This window comes from Solanum verrucosum, unplaced genomic scaffold (genome assembly GCF_900185275.1).
Source record: "Solanum verrucosum unplaced genomic scaffold, falcon-dt-bn FXZP01000285.1, whole genome shotgun sequence".
Classification (NCBI taxonomy): Eukaryota; Viridiplantae; Streptophyta; class Magnoliopsida; order Solanales; family Solanaceae; genus Solanum; species Solanum verrucosum.
In genome coordinates, this window is record NW_026019934.1 from 680,947 (window position 1) to 706,266 (window position 25,320).

The 25,320-nt window shown below is 34.9% G+C and overlaps 3 protein-coding genes and 1 pseudogene across 4 annotated transcripts; 3 read left to right on the forward strand and 1 right to left on the reverse strand.

Annotated features, from left to right (window-relative positions):
• The first annotated feature begins 711 nt into the window (after positions 1-711).
• Positions 712-11,591, forward strand: LOC125834341 (probable disease resistance protein At4g27220; annotated as a pseudogene).
• Positions 11,592-12,712: 1,121 nt separating this feature from the next.
• On the reverse strand, positions 12,713-15,339 carry LOC125834315 (probable ribosome biogenesis protein RLP24). The gene is made up of 4 exons (XM_049513466.1): positions 15,109-15,339; positions 13,484-13,597; positions 13,229-13,365; positions 12,713-13,138 (listed from the first exon to the last, which is right to left on the reverse strand). Exons 1-4 carry the CDS (start codon positions 15,187-15,189, stop codon positions 12,970-12,972), a joined length of 501 nt encoding a protein of 166 aa, XP_049369423.1. The 5' UTR covers positions 15,190-15,339; the 3' UTR covers positions 12,713-12,969.
• A 1,712-nt stretch (positions 15,340-17,051) lies between these two features.
• LOC125834309 (IQ domain-containing protein IQM6-like) lies at positions 17,052-20,903 on the forward strand. The gene is made up of 9 exons (XM_049513464.1): positions 17,052-17,147; positions 17,659-18,139; positions 18,451-18,565; positions 18,675-18,740; positions 18,842-18,930; positions 19,036-19,123; positions 19,272-19,511; positions 19,608-19,709; positions 20,122-20,903. The coding sequence occupies exons 2-9, from the start codon at positions 17,664-17,666 to the stop codon at positions 20,866-20,868; spliced, it is 1,923 nt and encodes a 640-aa protein (XP_049369421.1). The 5' UTR covers positions 17,052-17,147; positions 17,659-17,663; the 3' UTR covers positions 20,869-20,903.
• A 1,595-nt stretch (positions 20,904-22,498) lies between these two features.
• On the forward strand, positions 22,499-24,243 carry LOC125834287 (40S ribosomal protein S28-2-like). 2 transcript variants are annotated; one of them, XM_049513454.1, is made up of 2 exons: positions 22,499-22,543; positions 23,869-24,243. In XM_049513454.1, the coding sequence occupies exon 2, from the start codon at positions 23,870-23,872 to the stop codon at positions 24,065-24,067; it is 198 nt and encodes a 65-aa protein (XP_049369411.1). In that variant the 5' UTR covers positions 22,499-22,543; position 23,869; the 3' UTR covers positions 24,068-24,243. The 2 variants fall into 2 exon arrangements, with proteins under 2 accessions (XP_049369411.1, XP_049369409.1); XM_049513452.1 differs by lacking the exon at positions 22,499-22,543 and adding an exon at positions 22,548-22,576.
• Positions 24,244-25,320: the final 1,077 nt, after the last annotated feature.

Sequence of the window (25,320 nt, forward strand, 5' to 3'; positions counted from 1 at the left end):
ATTGGAGAGAATGTATGGACGAATCTGATCTTTGAGTACTTGGCAAGAAAATGGAAAATTCCAAAAAGCAACAATTACATTTCCTTCTTTTCTTCTTTGTAGTGTCTGCCATTGCAAGAAAGCATATATTTTGGGAATGTCGTAACATGAGTTTGAGTGAAGGAAGATATGGAATCAGATGTTCACTACTTTAATATGTTAGCTAATCAATATTCTCACTTTAGAGATACTATTTTGACAGCTTATAAATCTCTGTGAATTTGTTGCTTCGAATAACACAATCAAACTCTCCATTGCCTCTCTTAAGCATTCATTTTCATACCGAATTCTCCAACATTGAACTCTTTGATTTTCATACCAAATTCTTCATTTTCGCTCTCTCATATTTCATTGTCATACCAAATTCTCTCACATTGCTACTCATTGATTTTAATACCAAATTCTCAAACATTGCTACTCTTTGATTTTAATACCAAATTCTCCAACATTGCTACTCTTTGATTTTCATACCAAATTCTTCATTTCCGCTCTCTCATATTTCATTTTCATACCAAATTCTTCATTTCCGCTCTCATATTTCATTTTCATACCAAATTCTTCATTTTCGCTCTCTCATATCTCATTTTCATACCAAATTCTACATTGCTTCTCTTTTAACTTTCATTTACATACCAAATTCTCCATTTTCACACCTTTACATCCCAGTAGCAGAGTTCAAACTTGATAGTTGAAAAAAGGCTTATTACTAAACTATACTAGCTATGGAATTCTTATCTATTTTTGTGGAAAAAGTCACAGGTTGCTTGATGCAGCCAGTTGCGCGAGGGATTGGGTATTTATATTACTACAAGAGCAACATCAGATGTATGGATAAAGAATCTGAGAAACTGAAGAATATCAAAAGTGAGGTGCAGGAAAGAGCGGAAGTTGCCCGGAGAAACTTAAAACTCATTTCACGCAATGGCGAGGCTTGGTTTTTTTTTTTTTTTTTTTCCGCAAATTTACCACTAGATAGTGTCTAGTGGCCTTTTATTAAACATAAAAAATATCAATAGGGATAAGTGCAAGCAAGGGGGGCTAGGCCTTACCTTACTAATCCTAATTAAGTGTCTACTACCTAACAAGCATGAAGAAAATAAGAGCTAGAGAGAACTAAGTATTTTCTGATCACCACAGAGTTTGTAATACACTCCATGATGATATTACAAATGAGGATGCTTAAATAATGTAAAAATATGCCAATCAAGAAGAAAGTTGAGTTATCAGCCTCAAACTTTCTATTGCAAACACATGAATTAAAAAAGATTGATTGCCCATCAAAAGTAACTTGAAGTATTTTTCTCTTGTCTTCTTCTTCAAACCTATCCAACAACACTTGATAATTCATACTTTCTTTATGGATTTATTGGACCTTGTTGAACCTATTGATACTGTCAAATGGTTCTGCTTTGCCTGTCGCATCGGTAGGTGCCTTGGAACAAACTCCTCAGTCATTTTACCGTCCCAACTATGTTGCCTTCCATGTGTCTTCTTTTTGCTTTTGTTGCTTCTACTTCTTTGTTGCCTAGGTGATATATCTCCTTCCCTAGCCACTCTATCAAAGCACATGTCCAGCATATCTTCCTCATCTTCATCAAGAGAATCCTCGCCAAAATCAAGCATATTGTCTTCCTCATTTTCATCAAGAAAATCCTCGCCCAAATCAATTGTATTTGACACTAAGACCCTTGACTCATTTTTCTTTGCAATCACACATTTAGGCACAAATACGGGAGCTTCTGGACTTAATTTGCTATTCAAAGTAGGTGGTGAGACCTGCTTTTCTTTGATCAAATCGTTGTCATTCTCTGTTAACTTTACTTGTTGTCCAGTAGTCTTCGATAAAGCATCAAAGCTATTCGAACATAATAGGTCTCTTGAGGCATTACTAATATCTTGCCTCTTCTCACTGTCATAAAAATTTCCAGTTGCACCCTTTTCACTACATGGAGAATTATTTTGACTAGTCGGGGAAAGGCTCCGATTACTAGTTGAATTTTTGAGTGCAACCAGTGTCCAATTTTTAGTTGCATTCTTGGTTTCAACTTGCAAAACATGCTGCCCAGAATTTTCAGCATCTTCAACATCAGATGTATCCATTAGTTTGTGTCCTGAATCCATTATTTTTTTGCCTGAACCAACTCGTGGCGCATCAACCCCAACTCTTGGAGTTCCCCTTTTGTTTTCAGTCGTTGTTTGAACACCAATATTACTTGTAACAACATCCATTGAGTGTGCACGATTTTGCTCAGAAGGGACATCAACCAACTGCTGATCTAACAAAGTAGCTTTACTTTGATTGATATCTACAACCTTTCTTTTTTCATTTAGTATTTCTCTCGCATCACCTTGATACTTTTCACTATCAATAGTACCTTTTGTAGCAACTTCAATGGTATCATCAATTTGTTTGTTATTTTGATTTCTTTTTGAGATCAAACGACAACTATCTTCATCATGACCTTGGTGCTTACAATAATTGCAATACAAAGGTAGATTATCATAAACAATCTCCTGAAAAACCTCGATCAACTTACCAGATTTTCCATCCACAAACTGCAACCTTATACGATTTGGAAGCTTTTCCATTAGATCAAGTATAACCTTGACCCTAGCTGTGCTAGGTCTTGACTTGATTTGAGTAGCTTTATCTATAGCTATTGGTTTCCCAACTGCCGATGCTATAGACAACAAAGACTTCTTTGCAAACAAATCTGGAGATAAGTTTGGTAAAGAAATCCAAACCACAGCTAACGTCGTTTCCTCCTTAGGATTATATCCAATGGACCATGGAAAAACCCTACATTGGTGCTCCTCTCCATTGTAGAGAAGATAATTAACTGAGCGAGATAATGCTAGTACATAATCTTCATATTGATCAAATCTCAACAAAATTTGTCTTGGAGCAAGTAAGCCAATTAAACAGTTGCCCTTGGTACCAAGATGTTTCGGTAAAATTGACCTTAATACCTTCAAATCTGGCGCACCATGGGATAATTTAAACACCACTGCTTGATGCAATCCCTCTTCAATCATAAAGTCTTGCCTTTCCTCCATTGAAAACGTGATAGTAGGTTCTCCATGAATTATTTCGATTGGTTTTGCGATTGTTTTTGAGTTAATTAGGGCAGATTGTTTAGGATTTATAGTATTGGAATTGAAAAGAGTGGCGTATGTGGTGGTTTGGGGTGGTGGGGAGGGCTGGACAGCCTCGAAAGGAGGCCGTCCAGTGGCCGTAGCAGCCATGAGAGCTGCGCAGCTGCTGGCTTAAAACCCTAGGTCAGCCGTCTTGCCTTTTTTAGAATCAGAAATTCATAGGCTTGGTTAACTAGTGTTGATACCACTATTGAACATGTGGAAGCTGTAAGTCAAGGTTCAGCTGAGGTTGAAAGGGGTTGCTTTTATGGTTGGTGTCCAAACCTGAAGTCACGTTACTCGATGAGCAGGAGAGCTGAGAAAATTACACTGGAGTTGATTGAACTTCAAAATGAAAGCAACAGGCCTGATGTAATCTCCGTTGATCATCCAGTTCAAAGTGAGGCCATACCTAGTAACTATGGTGAGGTGTTTGACTCCAGAAAATTGAAAGAGGATGAGGTCATGGCAGCTTTAAAGGATGACGGGGTCACTAAGATTGGGATATGTGGCCTGGGTGGTGTTGGTAAGACAACACTGGCTGAGAAAATCAGACAAAAGGCGAAACAAGAAAGGTTGTTCAATGATGTTGTCATGGTAACTGTCAGTCAACAACCCGAGTTGAAAAAAATTCAGGGTCAGATCGCAAGAGGAGTCGGGCTGACATTAGAAGGGGATGATATGTCGAGTCGTGGAGATCAGCTGCGTACAAGGTTAACATTAGAAGGGGATGATATGTCGAGTCGTGGAGATCAGCTGCGTACAAGGTTAATAGATCAGAACAGCCGCACCCTTGTCATCTTGGATGATGTTTGGGAGGCTCTTCATGATCTACGCAAACTTGGAACTCCCAGTGGTAGCAACCACAACTACCGGTGCAAAGTGATATTGACGATGCATCTCCGACCCGTTTGTGAAGCAATGGAAGCTCTGAAGATCATGGAAGTTGAAACTTTACCTGAAGAGGAAGCATGGATCCTTTTCAAGGAGAAAATTGGTAATTCAGTCGACGATTTTTTTCTGCTTGGCGTAGCAAAAGATGTTTCCAAAGAATGCAAGGGATTGCCGCTTGCAATTATTACAGTTGCAGGAGCACTAAAACGTAAAACGAAGCCTTTCTGGAAGGATGCCCTTAAACAATTACGTGATGCAGCAACAAGAAATATCCCTGGAGTGCACACAAAGGTGTATAAATCTCTGAGGCTAAGCTATGATCACTTGGAAAGTGATGAAGCCAGGTACTTCTTTTTGCTTTGTTCTTTGTTAGAGGAAGATAGTGATATTTCGGTTGAAGAATTGCTTAAATATGGAATGGGGCTTCGCATCTTTTCGGGAATTGAAAATTTAGAAGATGCAAGAAATAGGGTGTATCTTCTGTTAGAAATATTGAAAGACGGTTTCTTGTTAACCCAAGGTTTCGACAAAAATCATGTGAAAATGCATGATGTGGTCCGTGATGTGGCTATAAGTATTGCGTCTGAGGGAGAGCATAACTTTATGGTAAGTCACCATGTGAACTCTGAAGAGTTCCCAAGAAAAGACTCTTACGAGCAATATAGTCACATGTCAATTGTTGCAAATAAATTTGACGAGTTTCGTAGCCCAATCGTTTGCCCAAAACTGAAGTTTCTAATGTTAAAACTCTGCTCTGGAAAGCCATTCAAATTACAGGATGATTTTTTTGATGGAATGAGTAACCTCAATGTCATAAGTCTCAACTTCATTCCGTGTTTTCCAGCATCCATTAGGAGGTTGTCAAATCTGAGGACGCTGTGTCTGAGTAATTCAAGGTTGGGTGATATATCCATCATTAGGGAACTTGTCACTTTAGAAATTCTCAGCATAAGAGAATGTCAGTTAGAGGAGGTGCCATTGGAAATAGGAAAACTGACCAATCTAATTATGTTAGAATTGTGGAATCTGTATACAACACTTGAAAGGATTTCAGCAGGGGTGTTATCAAAACTAGTTCGATTGGAGGAACTTCATATGCTGGGAGTAGAAGATTGTTGTTACTCCACCTTGAGGGAACTGGAATCTTTATCGAAATTGACTGCACTGACATTAGGTGATGTTCCAGAGATGTGATCTACAGTAACTTGCGCCTTCCCTCCAGGTTGACACGGTACACTCTTAAAGTGGGTTATGCTTACCTAGTGACCATGGGTGATTATTACGGAAAGAATATTGAGTTAAAGGTCACTGAGACCGCCCCATTGGGTGATTGGATCTGCCTCCTGTTGAAGGAATGCGAAGTTGTACATTCAAAGGGAAAAGGCTCTAATAACGTGTTGGCCGAATTGCAACTGAATGAGCTTCAGAACGTGAAGGTTCTCGGCCTCTCTAATTGTGATTTAGTGACACATTTATTGAAGATCTGTGGGAGGACACATGAAGTAATCAAATTCCCCAATTTATATGAGTTAGAGCTTCAATCTCTGGAATGCCTCACTCACTTTTGCAGATACAATGTTGAGGGCATTGAGTTCCCTCTGTTATGGAGAATGAGCTTCGAGGGGTTACCTGAGTTCCAAAATTTCTCCCCTACCACCAACAACTCCATCATCGACTCAAATCCTCTTTTCACTGAAAAGGTTTTCTTTTTATCATGACAAATACGGACTTTTTAAAAATATGAAACAAGCTTACTTTTTCACTTTTTATTTTGAGGGTTTTTATGAATTAAAATTTTACCTTTTACTTGAGCACTAAAGATATTTACTTACACAAAGTATATTCTTTTATCGCTATATAAATGATTTAGATATACCTTTTTGGTCTAACCAAGTGAAAAATAATTTTAAATTAATTTGTTATATGAAAATTCCATATAAGGATATATTTGATTCTTTTTACACGGGAATATTTTTATTGAATTTTTTTATTCAACGGCTAATTTAAGTTTTAAATATCTCTCTTATAAATCTATTTGTTTATCATTATTTGATTTTCTTATTCTTATTTATTTTTTTGTGTGTGTGCGCGCGCGTGTGTAAATAAATAGATATGAAAAAAGAAGAAAAAAGTAAGAACAAAATAAGTTGTATTCAATTTTTTGAGTGTATTATAATGTATAGCTCGTGTATAAGTAAATTATATTGTATACTATCTATGACTTTTATCAAACTATATTGCATAGTCAATGTTGTTTATTTTATATGAATTTTGGTTGATAAAACATGGCTATATTTGTTGTAAACTTAATTACTTTATTGTATATATTTGAAACTACCAAAAAAGGAATATAATGTGTTTGAGATACTAAAAAACTTTTTAAAATATTAAACGAGATTATATGATTTTTTTAAGGAAAAATTACTTGGATGAGTACCTTTTTAATAAATAATTAGTGATTTTAGCGATATTTTTAATTTATTATCATTTATAGCAATACATAGCAATACTATGATAAATCTGTAATTGTATTAAAAGTGAATTATGTGTGCAATATATATGTTTTATAACTATTTTTTTCTTAAATATATTATACTTGTTTGGTAAGAAATTGACACATTGTATTATAAGTGTATTACAATGTGTGATAAATGTATTATTCATCAATAAAATTTGTATTAGATGTGCTCTATAAATTGTTCTCTGTGATATGTATTAAAATTATATTATAAATATATTAAAAGTGATCAAGTAAAATTTTTTTTATTGCTATAAATGATAAATATTTTTTTAATATAGTATATTTATGTAAGTTTCCTTTTTTTTTTTATGTATATATTTGGCTCTTTTAAAATATATAAATGAGTCTAAGCACTTCTGGCTTCTCCACGTATGACCTAGTGTTTTCTTCCTGCAACAAAATACAATAAAGTTTGATACTTCAACTTTTGCAGGTTTCTTGTCCAAATCTGACTGAGCTATACATCCGAAAACTTGAAAGGATTAGTGTTCTATGCTCTCACCAACTTCCAACTGCCTACTTCACCAAACTTAAATCATTAGAAGTATCTGAATGTGAGAAATTGAGAAATTTGATGTCTCCATCAGTGGCTAGAGGTGCTCTGAATTTACTGAGTCTCCGGATAAAAGATTGTCAATCAATGGAAGAAGTGATCACAGAAGAGGAAGAACAAGGAGAAGAAATCATGACCTTATTTCCCCGACTGAAAGTGTTGGAGCTTCGCAAGCTACCTAAGTTGGGGCATTTCTTTCTGACGGAGTGTACTTTTGAATTTCCATTACTCAGAGAAGTGAAGATTGAAGATTGTCCTGAAATGAATACGTTTGTCCAACAGGGAATATTTATGAGTACTCCGAATCTCGAAAGTGTGAACAATGATGATGAGGTGAAAGCAGATGATCTCAATAAAGTCATGTTCAATTCTAAGGTTTGTCTTGTACCTCTAGCTATATAACTAACCAGTAAACGCATCCCCGCTTCACGCTAATTAATTGGATTTTCTATGTTCAAAAAAAAATTTATTTTAGTTTTCAAATTTTAACTAGTGATATCATTCACACTTACTTTATATATATATATATATATATATCCATAGACACTAACCCGGCTCACCTCACATTTTAGGAACCAAATGAGGAATCACACGTAGACGGTTCAACCAATAATATTAAATCTACTCGATCATAAGTTACGTGACTTTCTTTTTGTATAAATGACTGCATAATAAAAAAATATAAAATAAAATATATTTGTGCTAAATCATAGTGAGAAAAAAATATTTGAATTATATTGGAACATATTTATGCACAAAATTCAAAAGTCAGAGAGATTATTTTTATTTTTTTCGATATTCGATGCTCGTACTGGCATTCATATAATACATATTTATGTTGCATAAGATCCATTAATATTTAAATTTTATATTTAAACTTTCATTCTTATAGTATGCATTGCAAGAAGAAAGAATTAAATTGCTATAGTGAAATATTGTTAGTTACATAATTTAGTCGTATAAAGATTATTAAAGAGTGCCAAAGAAATATTTTTTTAAAAAAAAAATACGTGTATGCAGCATTGAAGATGTAAAAAAATTACTAAAAGTCAAATGTGAGAAAAATAAAAGAAATGTTTTTTACTTTCAATAACAATTAATAAATCTGATACACATTTATTATGGTAAAAAGGGGGGAAAAATATGACTCTTTGTTATCCTTATTCACACCTCATTTACGCGGTTAGAAAGAAGCTTAGCTTATATATATGACTTTTCTTCAATACTTTAAAAATTGTGATCTTAAAATTATATAACAAATTGAAATTAAGAGAGTTAATGAAATAATTACTTAATTTTGACTGTCGACGTCTTCTTATTTTGCTTCTAAAGCCTTTAAAAATACATGAAAAGTGATGAAGACAAAAATAAATTATTACCAGCCACAAAAAAATCACTTGACTATATTAGAAAGTTAAAAAAAAAAGAAGGGTTATAGCATTAATATAGTATTCTACTATTAAGAAGCGCATATACAAACCATGAACAAAAGAAAGAAAGCATCAACAGTATATTCACTATATATATATCATGTAAAGAGAAAATCCAAAGAAGATGAAGAAAGAATTTGAATAGATATGACTCTAAAAAAAGAAGTAAAATAAATCATGTAAAGAGAAAATCCAAAGAAGAAGAAAATGACTGATGGACAACTTAAGAATTTGATTATGTGAGCATAAATTTAAAGGGGAGCTAGATGATTCTTTAGGAACTATTAAATTAAATGGCAATAAAAATATGCTAACTATAGGTTTTGCCGTTTTGCACATGTATATTCCAATCTTATATTTGTCAATTGTCATATAGGCTTTTTTTTTTTTATTAACATAAATTAATTACAATTATGGGAGAAGTTGCATGGAAAAAAAATCCTGAGGGAAGAGGAAAAGTTGATCAATTAACTATCAGATTATTTTTTGTTTTGTTATTGTTAACATAACTTGAAGAAGATATATTATAGTGAGAGGTTAAAAGCTGAGTAATTATGATGATAAGCTGAGTAATTTAGATTTTTTGAAATATTAAAAATAAAATAAGTAAATAAATGAAGGGAAAAAAAATGTCAAAAAAAGGAGAAAAAGGATAAATATAAATAGAGCCCGTAAAAGAGGTGTTACATCACCTTGTCCCGTTAATTAATTAATTTTTTCTTTGTCATGTTAAAAATTAAACAACTTAAACTCGTGTTTAAGCACTTTTGGCTTTTCAACTTATGACCTAGTGTTAATTGGCTTATGGTTTGATACTTGAACGTTTGCAGGTTTCTTGTCCCAGCTTGGAAGACCTATACATCAGTAGGGCTAACAGCATAACTTCTCTATTCTCTCGCCAACTTCCAATTGCGCCCTACTTCAGCAAACTTGAAACATTGGAAGTAAAGAGTTCTGGAAAATTGAGAAACTTGATGTCTCTATCAGTCGCTAAAGGTCTTCTGAATCTCCGATATCTAGAGATAGAAGATTGTGAATCAATGGAAGAAGTGATCACAAAAGAGGAACAACAAGAAGGAGATGGAATAATGAACTTATTTCCGTTGTTGAAAAAGCTGGAGCTTTGCAGGCTGCCTAAGCTGGGGCATTTCTCTCTGACGGAGTGTACTCTCGAATTTCCATTTCTCAGAGAAGTGAAGATTGATGACTGCCCTGAAATGAATACGTTTCCCCAACAAAGAATATCCGTCAGTACACCGTGTCTCAAAAGTGTGAACAATGATTATGAGGTGAAAGTAGTTGGATTTGTACTTTTAAGCTATACTGAATTTCCGTCCCTTATATAAAATTCAAGGCCTTGAACATTTGCAGGTTTCTTGTCCCAGCTTGGAAAAGCTATCTATCATTAGGGCTAACAGCATAAGTTCTCTATTCTCTCGCCAACTTCCAATTGCCTACTTCAGCAAACTTCAAACATTGCAAGTAGAGAGTTGTGGAAAATTAAGAAACTCGATGTCTCCATTAGTGGCCAGAGGTCTCCTGAATCTCCGGACACTAGAGATAGAAAATTGTGAGTCAATGGAAGAAGTGGTCACAGAAGAGGAACACCAAGGAGAAGAAATGACTAATGATCCCTTATTTCCGCTATTGGAAATGTTGATTCTTCGCAAGCTGCCTAAGCTGGGGCATTTCTTTCTGACGAAACATGCTCTTAAATTTCCATTTCTCAAAAAGATGAAGATTGATGATTTCCCTGAAATGAAGACGTTTGTCCAACAGGGAATATATGTGGGTACAACGAGTCTCAAAAGTGTGAACAATGATGATGAGGTGAAAGTAGTTGATCTCAATAACACAATGTTCAATTCTAAGGTTTGTCTTGTGCCGCTAGTTGTATAACTAATTACTATATATATTTTTGTCATGCATTAATACACCCCTGGTCTACTGCTTTCTTACTGTTTTAACTAGCAAATAATTATTAGTAATAGTTATCTTTTCAGATAGTTATTTATGTTTGTCACCTGGTAGAGAGCTATGTTGACTGAGGTAACAAATATAGACGAAACTACAAAATTGTAACCCAGGGGTTCACATAAATCTAATAGCTTTTACCCAGAAACTTTAATCTGTATTAGTAATATCTAGAGATTCCTTGATTATGAATGCGATTGTTATTGGATACTACCCTGAGGTCATTAGGGATTTATAAATTTCAAATTCTGAATTTGCATCTCGCTCTAAATTCTTTACTTTTTACTCCTCAATAGGATTAATAAGGTAAGAAATAGCGCCCTTGCTTGTACTTTTTCTTTTGAGTTTCGTTTTTATTATGTATATAAAAAAACTAGCCCAAAAAACTTTATGGGATGTTTCTCAAAAATGAAGTGTTAAAACTATAATAGTACTTTTAATCAAACCGTCATGTTAAATATTAATCAACTTATGACCTAGTGTTTTGTTCCAATAGCTTCAACTCTATCTGCAACAATGTTTGATACTTCAAAGCTCGCAGGTTTCTTGTCCCAACCTAGAAAAGCTATCTATCGATGGGGTTAACAGCATAAGTGCTCTATGCTCTCACCAACTTCCAACTGACTACTTCACCAAACTTCAAACATTGGTAGTATCTGAGTGTGGAAAATTGAGAAACTTGATGTCTCCATCAGTGGCTAAAGGTCTTCTGAATCTCCAATGGCTACATATAGAACAGTGTGAATCAATGGAAGAAGTGATTGTAACAGAGGAACAACAAGGAGAAGGAATCATGACCTTATTTCCACTCTTGGAAGACCTGGATCTTTGCAAGCTGCCTAAGCTGGGGCATTTCTTTCTGACGGAGTGTACTCTTGAATTTCCATTTCTCAGAAAAGTGTGTATTTACAACTGCCCTGAAATGAAGACGTTTGTCCAACAGGGAATATCTGTGAGTACACCGAGTCTTAACAGGGTGAATTATGATGATAAGGTGAAAGTAGATGATCTCAATAAATGGATACAACAGAGGTTCAATTCTTAGGTTTGTCTTGTGCCGCTAGCTGTATAACTAATTAACTCTTTCCGTCTTAACTTAATAGTAATAGTAATATTCACATACTTATTTATGTTTGTCGACTTCCTTGTACAATATTTTCAATTAAAGCATCACTATACTCTGCTCCCAGGAACAATCTGAAGCTAGTGATGATGACGATGAATCCGAAGCTACCAATGGCGATGAATCTGAAGCTAGTGATGACGATGAATCTGGAGCTACCAATGGTGATGAATCTGAAGCTACCGAGTCTCGAAATGGTGAACCATGATTTTGGTGTGATAACAACAAAGCCAAACCTAGTGATGGCAGACGCTAGTGATTCAGTCTATGAATCCAAAGCTGGCTAGGAAGGTAATGAGTATTCCATGAAATAGTCCAAGTTAGATCGAACATCACCTAATACGTACACTGTTGTTTGTTGATTTTTGAAAGAAGGGGCTGATCTTGAAGAAGCAGCGCGAGTAAAATGCTCGCGATGGAGGTAACAAGTATAGGCAGATCAATATTATAATCCATGGATTCACTTGAACCCAACAGTTTTTGCCAAAAGACTTTGTATTTGTATCAGCAATTTCTTTAATTAGAAACTCTTTGGTCATGTGGAGGGTGTAAAACATCCCAAATTAGTTGAGGTAACTTTCTGATTGATTTTGATTCAAGGACAATCTTTTACATGGTATTGAAGTAGAGAAGTCCTAGTTTGGACACTCTTCTTTATTAATTACTTCTTACTTCTTTAATTAGAAATTCTTTAACAATTGCAGAAACAAAGGTTAACCATAGCGTGAAGCATTGATTTGTACTTTCCAGTAAAATACAGTGTTATCGAAAGAGTTGTTTACATTACCGATGTATACAAGTTAAATTCTTCTGACATGTGAGATTCTATCACTTCCTTCAATTTGTGACTTCTCTTATACTAGAATTTGTTGGCTTCTGTGTGTTTGAATAAGTTGCAGAAGATGTATAAACACAAGTGCCAACAGTAGAAACTGAACCACCACAAAACTACATAGTTGTTGATTAAAACAATGACATAAAAGTGACTCTGATGACAGAGGAGAAGGGTAACACAAGGCCCCAACGCAATAATAATTCCACGGTCAAGACAAACTAGGAACCTTGTGAAAGATATACTATCATCCCTTTGGTTCCTCATCAAAATACTCATATTGGAAGTTCAAAAGTTTCTACTGTATTTCAATACACACAAGACTAAGTTGACAAACCATTACTATTCTGAAGGTAAGGGAAAGTTTAGCATGTCAATGTAATCAAAACATTATACATACTGCAAAAATAAGCATGGGCTGATTTAGTGTTTTTAGTTTGAAAATATAGAATATGGGAAGCAAAATGTTCATTCCTCCATGCGATTTTCCTCCGACTGCTTTTGCGAAACCTTGACCTTGGTAGGCAGTGTAAGTGATGGCTCTTTGACGAGCACAGAAGGAGCTTTGACCATGTGAATGCTCTGCTCGAGCTCCTTTGTTGCTTCTCTCTGCTCCTTGGCTTTCTTTCCTTTCATCCTGTATGATTTGCCAACTAATGTTAATAGCAAGAAAAGGAACATGATAAATTAGAAGTAACGGAAATTAGTGAAGCACAGTCTAAGGAACCTCTTTGTAATATGTCTCTCCTCCCTGTCAACTCTGATTTTATCAATTTTCTTGATGGCCTTCAAAGTGTTCTCAGTTACATTCCTGTCATATCTCTCTGGCCTATTACGCTTCCTCTCAAATTCAAATGTTGAGTCCTTAAAATGAAAATTAGCAGCAGGAATGGAACTTTCAGTATCCAAAATAGAATAAAACAAAAAAGAAGAAAGAGCATTAGATCAAATTTAATCCAACAAAAAGCATATCACTGTTTACCTGAGTCATGTCCTTTCCATGCAGCCGTCTATATGCTTTAGTCCATTTAACTTTACGAGGATTCCTCTTCATCTTAAAGTTCTTGTGGCATTTAGACCTACAGAACCGAAAGATCTGCACAGAGAAAACACAGAAAGCTTTTCCTTTACTTGATGAACAGCCAAGAATTCAGAACAATTCATTTCCTTCTGAAGATTCAACCCCCGCCCCCCAAAACCCCACACCCTTTTCATGATGACCGCACGAAACTGGAAAGAAAAGAAAAGGCAGAGATAAACATTGAGGAAAGGAAGACCTCAAAACTACAGCTTATCTGAATTGTGTCTCGATAACATGGTGTGCCGTCAAAAGACAACCAGAAAGATCATAAATCACCGACTTATCCACTCAAGGCTCAATTGCAATTGAGCATAAGGTGAAAGAGTTAAATTACCCCTATTATTGCATGCGACTCAATAAGTAATTGAACAGCTATTTAGTTCGCTTTGAATTAAGTACACCACTTTACTCAAGGTTAGATAGAGTATTGTCTAAAAAATAATCGCTTAAATCCTTACTATAGGGGGGCTGTGGAAAAGAATCACTAAAGGACCCATAGCAGGTTAATTCTCAAAGGTGGAAGCTTGCAACCAACATTTCCTCTCTGTCCAATTGTCACTACTTACAAATGCAAATTGAAAGAGAAGAGGAAGAGAAATCAGAATCCCTTAAAACTTAAAGAACAAAGGCATCTAATATCATCAAAGCTCAAGGGAACCTAATGGAGTCAGGTATGTTTTCTTGATCAAGTTCCCGCCTATGTGCACAAATAGTGAAAATCATGTAGTTCCACAATCCAAATGCAATGCTTACAGATTACGATTACAGAAAATGAATATTTAACTTTTTACAAGACATGTCTAAACCTTAGTTTTGCCTCTTTTCCTTCAATGGTACTTACGTCTGGTCTATGTGTTATAAACCAGCCAGTGCTAGGCAAGATGGAGAGAACCGTTGAAACTTATATGAATCCGTTTCCCTCTAGTAATCAGGATTTCCCATAGTAATTTTACCACAAAGAAGAAATATATTTTTCAAATCTCAAGCTCTGCTAACCAAGAGCTCACCCAGAGTAATAATATCACTTAAAATGGTTAGCTCAATTAATGGATCATTTGAATAAAAAGATTATTGCTAAGGCCCCCAAGGCCTAGCTCAAGTGGCAAAAGGTGGAGGATTTGTGTCTTAGGTCACAGGTTCAAGCCCCACACTATGCAAAGCGAAGCCCGGTATTTAAGTGGAGAAGGGTAGAGGGGCGGGCCCATTATCCACCGAGTTTAGAAGTTTGTGATTGGTCCAAAGGGCGGGTCACAGACGGATTTCTCGGTTATCAAAAAAAAAAAAAAAAAAGATTATTGCTAAGCCCTACTCAAACAAGAGAGTATGAATTATAGCTTGATATTAACAAGTTGAAGATTTACAGGATACTTATCTTGTGATTTCATCACAGAAAACAATGAGTACAGCAAATTAAGTACAGTACCATTTTCTTAAACCTAACTATGGCAATCATAGAACATACCCAAGTAATCGAAACCAAATTTAACTGACGCAAATCAACAAAGCAAGAAAGCTTAATATTCTACCTTTGCGTCGTTTCGAACAAATTGAATACCATGGCCTGGATATACAGTTGAGGAACAAAACCAACATTTTTCCAATCTCATTGTGTCGTCCTGTTATATTGCCCTAATTCACTGTGTACCATAACAAAAGCGGTATTAAACAAAAACCAAAACACTAACAAGGAAAAACAGAGATTCAATAAGCAACACACTAGAGTTCTACACCAAAGATCAAATTTTTATAGCAAAAAACATCGACCTAATAAAAATTTCAGCTAAACTATTGAGGAACTACTGGGAAACCGTAGGTGGCAACAACAACAACAAAATTAAGCAGAAGAAGTGTACGGAAACAGAATTAAGTCGGAGCATACAGCAGGAAGATAGATACCGGCGGTGGCGAAGCAGTTGCACGGCGGTTGGCGGCGGAGCAACTGGCGGGGCAACTGGAGACAAGAAAGGAGGCATATATAGGGTTGAGGCCTGAGGGTTTAGAAATTTTATGAACAAATTACACTTTCAGTCCTATATTGCTTAACAATATATATTTTAGTCCCTAATGATTTTTCTTTTCTGTTTGCCGTCAATTTATTTTAGACACCATTACAAAATCCTACTTCATTCTTTAAGTTTTTATAGAAGTAGGGTACACTAGAAAAACTGGATTCCATCTATCACTTAAATTTAAAATAGCTAACCGATAGTTCGTATGTAGTAACTAATATGCGTATAATGAGTGTATCAAATGTATGTATAATTTATTCTTTTGGTTAATTAGAAGAAATAATGTTACAATTCTGATGATGTAATAAAACTACAACATTTGCAAACTATAACAAAATTGTATGTGATCATAAAAAATTCAATCTAGAATTAAACTATAACGTACTCTCAACATCGATGCAGGAATAGCAACATGGCTACATGTCTTGTCCAAGCCAAGAAACTTACGTTGAAGAGTTCTGACAAATGATGATTTAGACAATATTCAATAGTTTTGAACCAGGAAACATTTGATTTCCATTTTGGTGGTTGACTAAGTTTTCATTCTCAAAAAATAAGTATATAAGGACCAAAACTAGACATTTCATGTCATCATCAAATAGTACTTTGTCTTGAGAGGTCATTAACACCTTCCTTTTTGTTTTGTATATATTAAGTAAAATCATCTTGCTTGATGCTTGTACCCTATAAAACACGGTTGCTATTTGTATATAGTTTATAATTACCTAATTGAAAACAAAACCAAATGAACATACATTGTACCTAGAGAATGTATAGCCAAACAACTCAACAAGGTCTATTACCTAGACATTAAAATGGCCTTTCACCATCCGTTCACTCCATAATTATGTGCAATCTCATCTTCAACTAAGAACATTTGACCAATCTCACTTTTGTCCAACATAAGTTTTCTCTATTTCTTTTTAGTTTTTCTTTCTTCATATGTATATTAATCTGTTCGAGGATATGAATTTACTCGTTTAAAATGATATTCTTGATATTTGTATTAACAAAATACACATTAATTAACCATAGTTAGGTGATAAAAGAGCATGGAGAGAATACCACTACTAAAAATGCGTGAATTTCGAATGGAGGTCCATCTGAAATTGACTTGTTGGAAGCTTTTCTGACGTACATTCCACTAGAAATCCTATACTTCCAACAAATATATCTCCCTCAAATTTTTTTCATCGCAAATATAATTCATATATTTTTAGTAGTGATGTGTCACGTTATCATTAGTGTGACGTGATTATTGAATGGGGATAAGTTTTTGTCAATATCTATTATGCATTCATTTGTTTGACGTAAACATAAGAGTTACTGAAGTTTGCTTGGTTTTGGTTAGAATCCAAATTATTTCATTTTCCCTTAAAAACCCCACATTTTGCGGTATATCTCAAATTGATTTTTATCCAACATTTTCTTTCTCTTTCTGGTTAACTCTCAAAAAAAAATTCTTTCTTTTTTCTCTTATTTCCCATTGCATTCCAAAGATTCAACCTTTTTATATTCAAATTTCACAAATTGTCATTCTCGTAGGTATTATTAACGTAAAAAGATGTATCATTTTCATCCTTTTTTTAATATATTGTGATATGTGTAAAAAATATTAGATTTTTAAACATTGTTTCATGTTGTTTTCAAGATTGGCAAATGGTTTTATGATGAAATTCCATGCAAAAATATATTCATGTTAATAAAAAATGTGGAGAACTTCTAGTACTTCTATTTTTATTTTGTATAATGTTGGCGGAAGATGAATTTAAATGGTGAAACATGGTCAGAGATGATTCATATAGATGACACGGATTTGTCTAGGACTGAGGCGTTATTATTGTTCTTTTACTAAGTTTGGCAATTGTTGTAAACTTGAGCATAGTGCTATTTAGTTTTTCTGTTATATAAACTACAGATAATAGTTTCTTTTGTTAGATTTGTTCATCATAAACTTGTAAAATTATCGGTGAAATTATTACGGTATGCATTTGTTTTGATTTTGCAGATGTTCATATTCCTGAGGTTTTATACTTGACACATAATATCCTAGTAAAACTTTTGCAGGGAAGATGGGAATAACATTTTCCTGTCCGTTTGCCAATTTCGAGGATTTGAATAGTCGGGTTGAATCATATTTGGTGAGAACATTAAGTTTAGGAAGTGATGATATGAAGAATGTGTTACAGCCAAAGAATTTCAATGACCAAATTACTAGAAAGTCGAAAATCTTGAAGTCATTTGGTTCTGGGAATATGATCCTTGAGGGAACTCTTACCTATAAAAGGAGGGAATTTGAGGCGAAGATTGCATTGAGGACTCTTATTTCCGATAAGGAGGATACGAAGATCAATAGATCAGACAACCCATGGAACAGGGCTGAAGTTTCTCCGAAATTGCATAGTATCTCCGATAAAGATACTAGGATGTTACCAGTAGAGTACGGAAAACATAGAGATCAGTCTGCTGTAAAGTTGCAGAAGACATATAAAAATTTTCGTACACGAAGACAGCTAGCTGATTGTGCTGTTCTAGTTGAGCATAGATGGTATAGTAGTTTATAAATTATACTCCAGTCGTTTCATTTTATTTATCTTACTTTCCTTTTTAGTCCGTTTCAAAAAGAATGTCTTTTTCCTCTTCTTTTTTTCCAACTCTTTAGTTCCAACATGACGTGTTTAATACCACAAGATTCAAGAGTCTTCTTTTACTTTCTTAAACTTCGTACCAATTTCATAACCAGACAAAACATTGAAACGAAGGGAGTAGTTAGGGAACTTTTGTTGTGGATATTTGTCATGTCATTTCACGCCTTCAGACACGTTGCATTGACTATGGAACTTTTGGTGTAATTTACAGGTGGAAGCTACTGGATTCTGTTGAACTAAAGCACAGTTCTATATCATATTTTGACACCAAGAAACCTCAAACTGCTGTTTCTCGTTGGTCACGAGCATTAACTAGAGCTGCGAAGGTATGAATTAACCTTACATTTACGCTAACTGTTAGATTCATTTCTTGTGATTCTTCCTTCTTGTTTGGTTGGTTAAGTTTTGATTTAAGGACTTTACGTGTGTTGGTAGGTCGGTAAAGGTCTGTCCAAAGATGGGAAAGCACGTAAACTTGCTTTGCAGCATTGGCTTGAAGCAGTAAGTTCACTTCTCAAGAGCAAAGTTCAACAAACCCAAATTTCATTTTTTTTGTGTGTGTGGGATTTTTGTTTATGTTCTTTATGAATTTTGGTGAACAGATTGATCCTCGACATCGATATGGACACAACCTTAGATTTTATTACAACAAGTGGCTCCAAGCTGACAGTAAACAACCCTTCTTCTATTGGTTAGATTTTCTTTGATCAGCAAAAAGTTCAAGCAAACGAAGAAACTTCAGAATTGATTTAGTAAAACTATATATGACATTTTCCCCTTGTATGTCGCGTTACAGGTTGGACATAGGTGAAGGTAAAGAAATAAATCTTGAGAGGTGTCCTAGACCGAAACTTCAACAAGACTGCATCAAGTATCTTGGACCGGTGAGTGTTATCTTCTTTCGATCTGTAACATTTTCTTATTGGTAAATTTGAGTATAAATAATTCTACTTCTAGATACATTGCATAAAGTAGGTAAAAATGTTCGAGAGCAAACGTTATTTGCAACTCATGAGCTACGAATAATCACAGATAGAGAGGGAGGCATATGAAATTGTCATTGAGGGTGGAAAATTCTTATACAAGCAGAGTAGAAGGCTTCTCGATACGAGGGGAGGCCCTCCAGAGGCAAAGTGGATCTTTGTGCTAAGTGTGTCCAAAATCTTGTACGTTGGGATGAAAAAAAAAGGCACATTTCAGCATTCAAGTTTCCTAGCAGGTGGTGCCGCGTTGTCTGCTGGGAGATTAGTGGCGGAAGATGGTATTATAAAGGTAAAGAGAACTGCCATGATTTTACCAACAAGTTATATATCATTTTTTTCCTCCGAAACCTGGTTGTTGATGTATCTAAATTCTTGCATGAAATAGGCAGTCTGGCCTCAGAGTGGACATTATCTCCCTACAAAGGAGAATTTCGAAGCATTCATGTTATTTCTTAAGCAACATCACGTTGATATCGCTGTTGTCCAGGTATAAGCATTTGCTAAAAGATAGATCTTTTAACGCGAAAACTGTTATTTCAAACAAAATTGATATTTTGCAAGATCTGAATGTCGACGATTAGGGTAGAAGGTTAGTAGGTAGTCGAGTGTTATCTTACTTCTATTAGTATGATTTAAGTATCACGTAGTCCACTTTTTCCCAGTGTGTATTAATATATGTTGCTACATTTGTTTTGTACATTTTTGCTATTTTGTTGTCCCTTTTCTTTCTTACTTTCCTACATCAGTTACATTTCTTTTGAGTCGAGGGTCTATTAGAAATAACCTCTCTCTACGTTGATAACTAACTTAAATATTGAATCCGCTTATGTTACTGTCTTGACTCACCGTGGCAAGATGAGCTATGTATAGTTTGTTAAACTTCAATCCTGATATTGCAGAAATTCACCAATTATGAGGAGGACGCGCCCTCTATCAGGAAAGAATGTCGTACTAGCATACGTAAGCACTTATCAGTCTCGGATTTCAGCCAATTCAACGAAGAGAGCATCCTCAAAAGCTCGGACACAAAGAGGATTGATTCTACCAACAAGGATTGTGATGACGAAGAGTTTTCAGTACCACATTTTCCAAGTCAGTCCCGAGGAGTACGACCCAAAATCGCTGTTGAAATACCGGAAAAGGAAGGCATTTTCGAGTTATTTAAGGAGACAGCCCAACAGGTACAGCCTGTGGAAACTCCAGCAGATGGATACGAAACACCAGACGAGTACTTATCAGATACAGAGTTTTCAGTTTCGAAGAAGAATTTATTCGATCATGAAAATGAAGAGGAGTTCAAAGAACCTGTTCCTGAAGAAAAGATAATGAAGAGAACACATTCACATATAGGCATGAAATCAAATCATTTGGCTCATCAATTGTCTTCATGTAAATGGTCAACGGGAGCTGGACCTCGTATCGGTTGCATGAGAGACTATCCATCTGAGCTCCAATTTCGCGTAATGGAGGAAGTTCAATTGTCTCCGAGAACTGCATTTCCAGCTTCCTCAAAATGTGCTCGTCGTTATACGCCAACAATCTTTTCTAGAGAAGCAAATGATCAAGGCAAAAGACCTGATTTTGAACTAGTTGTATTTTGTGAATCAGATAGTCCATCAGTAAAAAGAGAAGCAGCTTTTGGTTGATTAATTAGTAATTCCAAAGAGGAACTTGCTAGGATTTTTTCTTCCAGTTTTGTCTCTTTTTTTCCCTTTTGAATCATCTTCCTTATGTAGGTCTGTACAACAAGGTGTAAATAATTTTTTAACACATTCTTTTAAAGATTATTTAGAATAAAAGTTCAAATAACAGAATTACTTTTCTCTGATTCAATTGTGTACATCTGATTTATTCTTGTTCTATTTCTTTTTTGGTCAAGAAATTTAAAGACTTCAGGTTCTCAATTACTCAACTATTCCAGCGGAGCCAAAAGTGCTAGGTGATTTCTTCCATTTTATCTACGTCTTGATGGATATAGTTACTCGATATCTATGCGTGTGAAAATTAATAAATTGATCGAGGTGTGTGCAAGGTTTATAAAAATGCCTTGGGTTTTGAATGATTGTAGACATAGTATCCCAATGACCTGATTTTTGCAAAGATCTTTCAAGATTGTGAAGAAAGTGAGGTTTTGAGAGGGTAGAGTGTATGTAAACTTTATCTCTATCTTTGTCAGGTAGAGAGGTTATTTCCGAAAGAACTTCGGTTCAAAGGAAACAAAAACACAACAATTATAAAAACATAGGTAGTATATAGCATGATAATATGAATATAGAGGCATACGAGACAATAAGTAGTAGAAAACTAAGAGTGAGAAACACAAAAATAGTAAAATAATACTAATACTACTAGTCGAAGAGACCAACGCGAAATTGTTTACTACTAGCCTTCTAGTTGAATCCTCGACCTCATATCATATCTTGCATGATAACTTTTCCCTAACACTTTTTTGGCCTACCTCTACCTATCCCTGGGCCCTCCAATGTCAACCTCTCACATCTCCTTGTTGGAGCATTGGTGCATCTTCACTTGACATGTTCGAACCATTTCAACCTAGACTTCCGCATCTTGTCCGCTATAGAGGTCACTTCCATGTTTGCATGATCATCTTTATTGTTTTACCATATCTCTCCTAATAAGCCCACACATCCATCTTAAAAATCCTCATTTCCATAACTTTCATCTTCTCGACATGAGAGTTCTTGATCGACAACACTTCGTCTCATACAACAAAGTCGGTCTAATTACTGCTCTATATAGCTTACCTTTAAATCTTAGTTGCACCTTGTTATCACATAAAACACCAAATGTTAGCCTCCATTTCAATTACCTCGCAAAAATGTAATGTGTACAAAGTTAATATTTGGGTCAATCGAAGAAGGGATAAATGTGTATCAACGGTATTTTTCAGTATATCAACGTTTGTGTGATAAAAGGTGAAGTCTTGCCTTTTAGGTGCAACCATGAAAAGTAAAGAGGAATGGATGTAGGCATTTTACTTTATAACTATCAAAATATATAATTATTTCAAACTATTGAATAAAATTAGTATTTATAATAGAAATATTTACGTAATTAGCTAGTTTTTCCATGTTTCTTTCCCTAACAATAAATTTGAACATTGGATTTGGGCCTTAAGACACAGTTGGATCCAGGACATAACAGAGCTGAAAGCCCAATATTTACTGGGCCGAGCTCTATCGCATTATAGGCCTCCCCCCTCAACCACCAAACCCTACTATAAATTTTCTAGGGTTTTATCATTTTTCATTCTCTGGTACACAGCAGCAACATACAGCAGCAGATTTTTCTCACCGGAAGGTAAGCCGCTCTCGCCGTCGAATCTGTCTCTGTGTAATTTCCTTGAAAACACGTCCCATTTTTCAATAATCTGTAACGAATGTGTTGTTAATCTGTTGTTTTTTGCTTTGATTCTATGATAAGATTCAATCTTTTAGCTCAACTTAGATTTGTGTTGATTGGTTTAATAATTGTTGTATTGGGAACTTATGATTTGTTATTGTTTTATTTTATTATTGAATGTTGCCTGGTGATAAAAATAGGTGTTGAAAAACTAGTACTTTTTTTTTTGTATAAAGTTAATACTTGGATCAATCGAAGAAGAAGGAAACATGTGTCTTTTTTTTTTTAATTAGCTCAACGTTTGTGTGATAAAAGGCGAAGTCTTGCCTTTTGGGTACAGACATGAGATTCCTGGAAAAGTATAGATGAATGGATGTAGGCCTTTTACTTTACATAATACTTGTATGTAAGGAAAGTTGAGCTCGGGTCAGCTCAACAATGGTAGAATTTTGTGAAAGTGAGAAAAGAGTAGGAGGTAGAGAGTGAGGTTTGGATTTTTCTGCAATGGGGTATAGCTTAAATCTGCGGTTTTTTCACCACTGGCATTGAAATCTAAAACAAGATTGCTACTTTTACCCGTGTCATCAAATCTATGTGAAGCAAGATAATAAGAGAATTTCTTGACACCTAATTGACTTGACAATGATGCAACAGAGAATAATATATGGTGGACAGACCTGTTTACAATTAGTGGGCTATTCACAATCTTGGCAATAAATTTGTCGATTATTGCTGTGAATCCAGCCACATTTTGGATTCAAACAGCCTCTCTCATGCAGAAAACAATAGCAGCCTTATTCCGGCTATCTGAGTCCCTTTAGCTTTGGAGAAAATATGTGAACCTACAATAATGGAAGCTGTTAGGTTACTGTGTGGTGTTGTCTAGTTACCTCCAATGCATATTTTCTGTCGCTAACATATGCTCCATGTCTCTTTGCCATAGCATTAATGATTAAACAACGAAACTAATAGTTGAAATTTTGTTGAGTATATGTTTAAACCATGTCTACCTGTTGTAATGGAGATGTAATAGGTGCAGAGATGTTATGAATACACTTAATTAGATCATTGATCTGCCACTGATGAAATGCTTTAATATGTGAGAGTGTTCGAGTATTGTATCTTTTGAATATTGAATATTCTTTAGAGTATTATTGGTTCCTTAAGTTATAAATTCTAGGTTTTGGCGTGGTTTGTTTTGCTTTTGCCTTCTATTGTTTCATTTGACCCATCTCAATGTGTTGTCCATCTTGGCTTCTTACAAATGTACTCTGCATTTGCAGGATGGAATCTGTAACCAAGCATGCAATTGTGATTAAAGTCATGGGTCGTACCGGATCCAGGGGGCAGGTGACTCAGGTGAGAGTCAAGTTTCTTGATGACCAGCACAGGTTTATCATGAGAAATGTCAAGGGACCAGTCAGAGAGGGCGATGTTCTCACACTGTTGGAGTCTGAGAGGGAAGCCAGGAGGTTGCGTTGAGCCCATGATTATGATTGCCAAATCAATATTCCCTTGAATACTCGATATTGGCTGGGATTTTGTTCCCCATTTAATAGTCTTTGGTTTTGTTTGCTTAGACTCTTTTAAGTATGGACATGCCGATTTTTGTCATTTTTGTGCACTTCGTGTTTCTGGAATAGTTTTAATATAATATTTTGCTACATTTGTGTCAATGGCAACATGTAATGATTCTTATTTCTTGTTGTGCGTGCGTGATGGACGTCCATCCATCACGTTGAATCTTTTTCCAGTGTTCCTTATGTGATTTTGGTTATATTGGTTCTATTGTTATTAGAATTCTAAATGGTTATTACCCAAAAAAAAAAAACATATTTTGATTACAAAGCCTTCAAATTTAGTACTTGGGATGCATATATTGCATAAACTCAATATTAGTTAATTATTATTATCTAATCTATACATGTAAAAAGGCTATGTATAGTTCTACCTTGATGCTATTATTTATTTACAACACTTGAAAAGTTATTACCCTCAACGATGATTAAGAAACTGCGTGTAGAAAAAGGGTTATATAAGAAATTCTGTATATTATATGAGAGTGGTTCTGCATGTTTGTTCTGAAGCATATCAATAACATTTTCAGAATCAAATCCCAAATTTGTTAAGTTCAATCATATGATAATTTCTAGAGGAACGAGGAATAAGAAGAAAGAAAGTTTTTTTTTTGTAAATAAGTATTTAAATTATTCGAAAAGAGATTTAGGAACAATATTTCTTGGTTCTGACATTTCCTAATTAAACAATCAACCACTTCTACCTTTTCAAATTTGCCGCATAATATTACCACTCAAGTTTAACAAGACATGTTAATAAATCTGTAAACACACTACAATTGAAGTTTGAATGTTGTTTTTGCATAAACCAGCAAAACACTTGTTAATAAATCTGTAAACACACTGCATGAGAGTCCCAGGTTATATAGTAACTCATGAAAGAGTATTCAAAATCTATTCAATTTTGAGGTCGAAATAATGAATTAGTTTGATAAACAAACATAACTACGAAATAATATACATATATACCAAGATTTATGGATCGATGTGGCCTATATAATCTTGCAACTTACTTGTCAAGATCCTCAAGTTGAACAAAAATACATGAACATGATTAATCCAATAACAATATACTAACATCCCATGAGTGTGCCCTGAAAAAGATGGAACAATCCGCTCAAAAGATAAGTATTGAATTTTGCAAGAAAATACGACGAT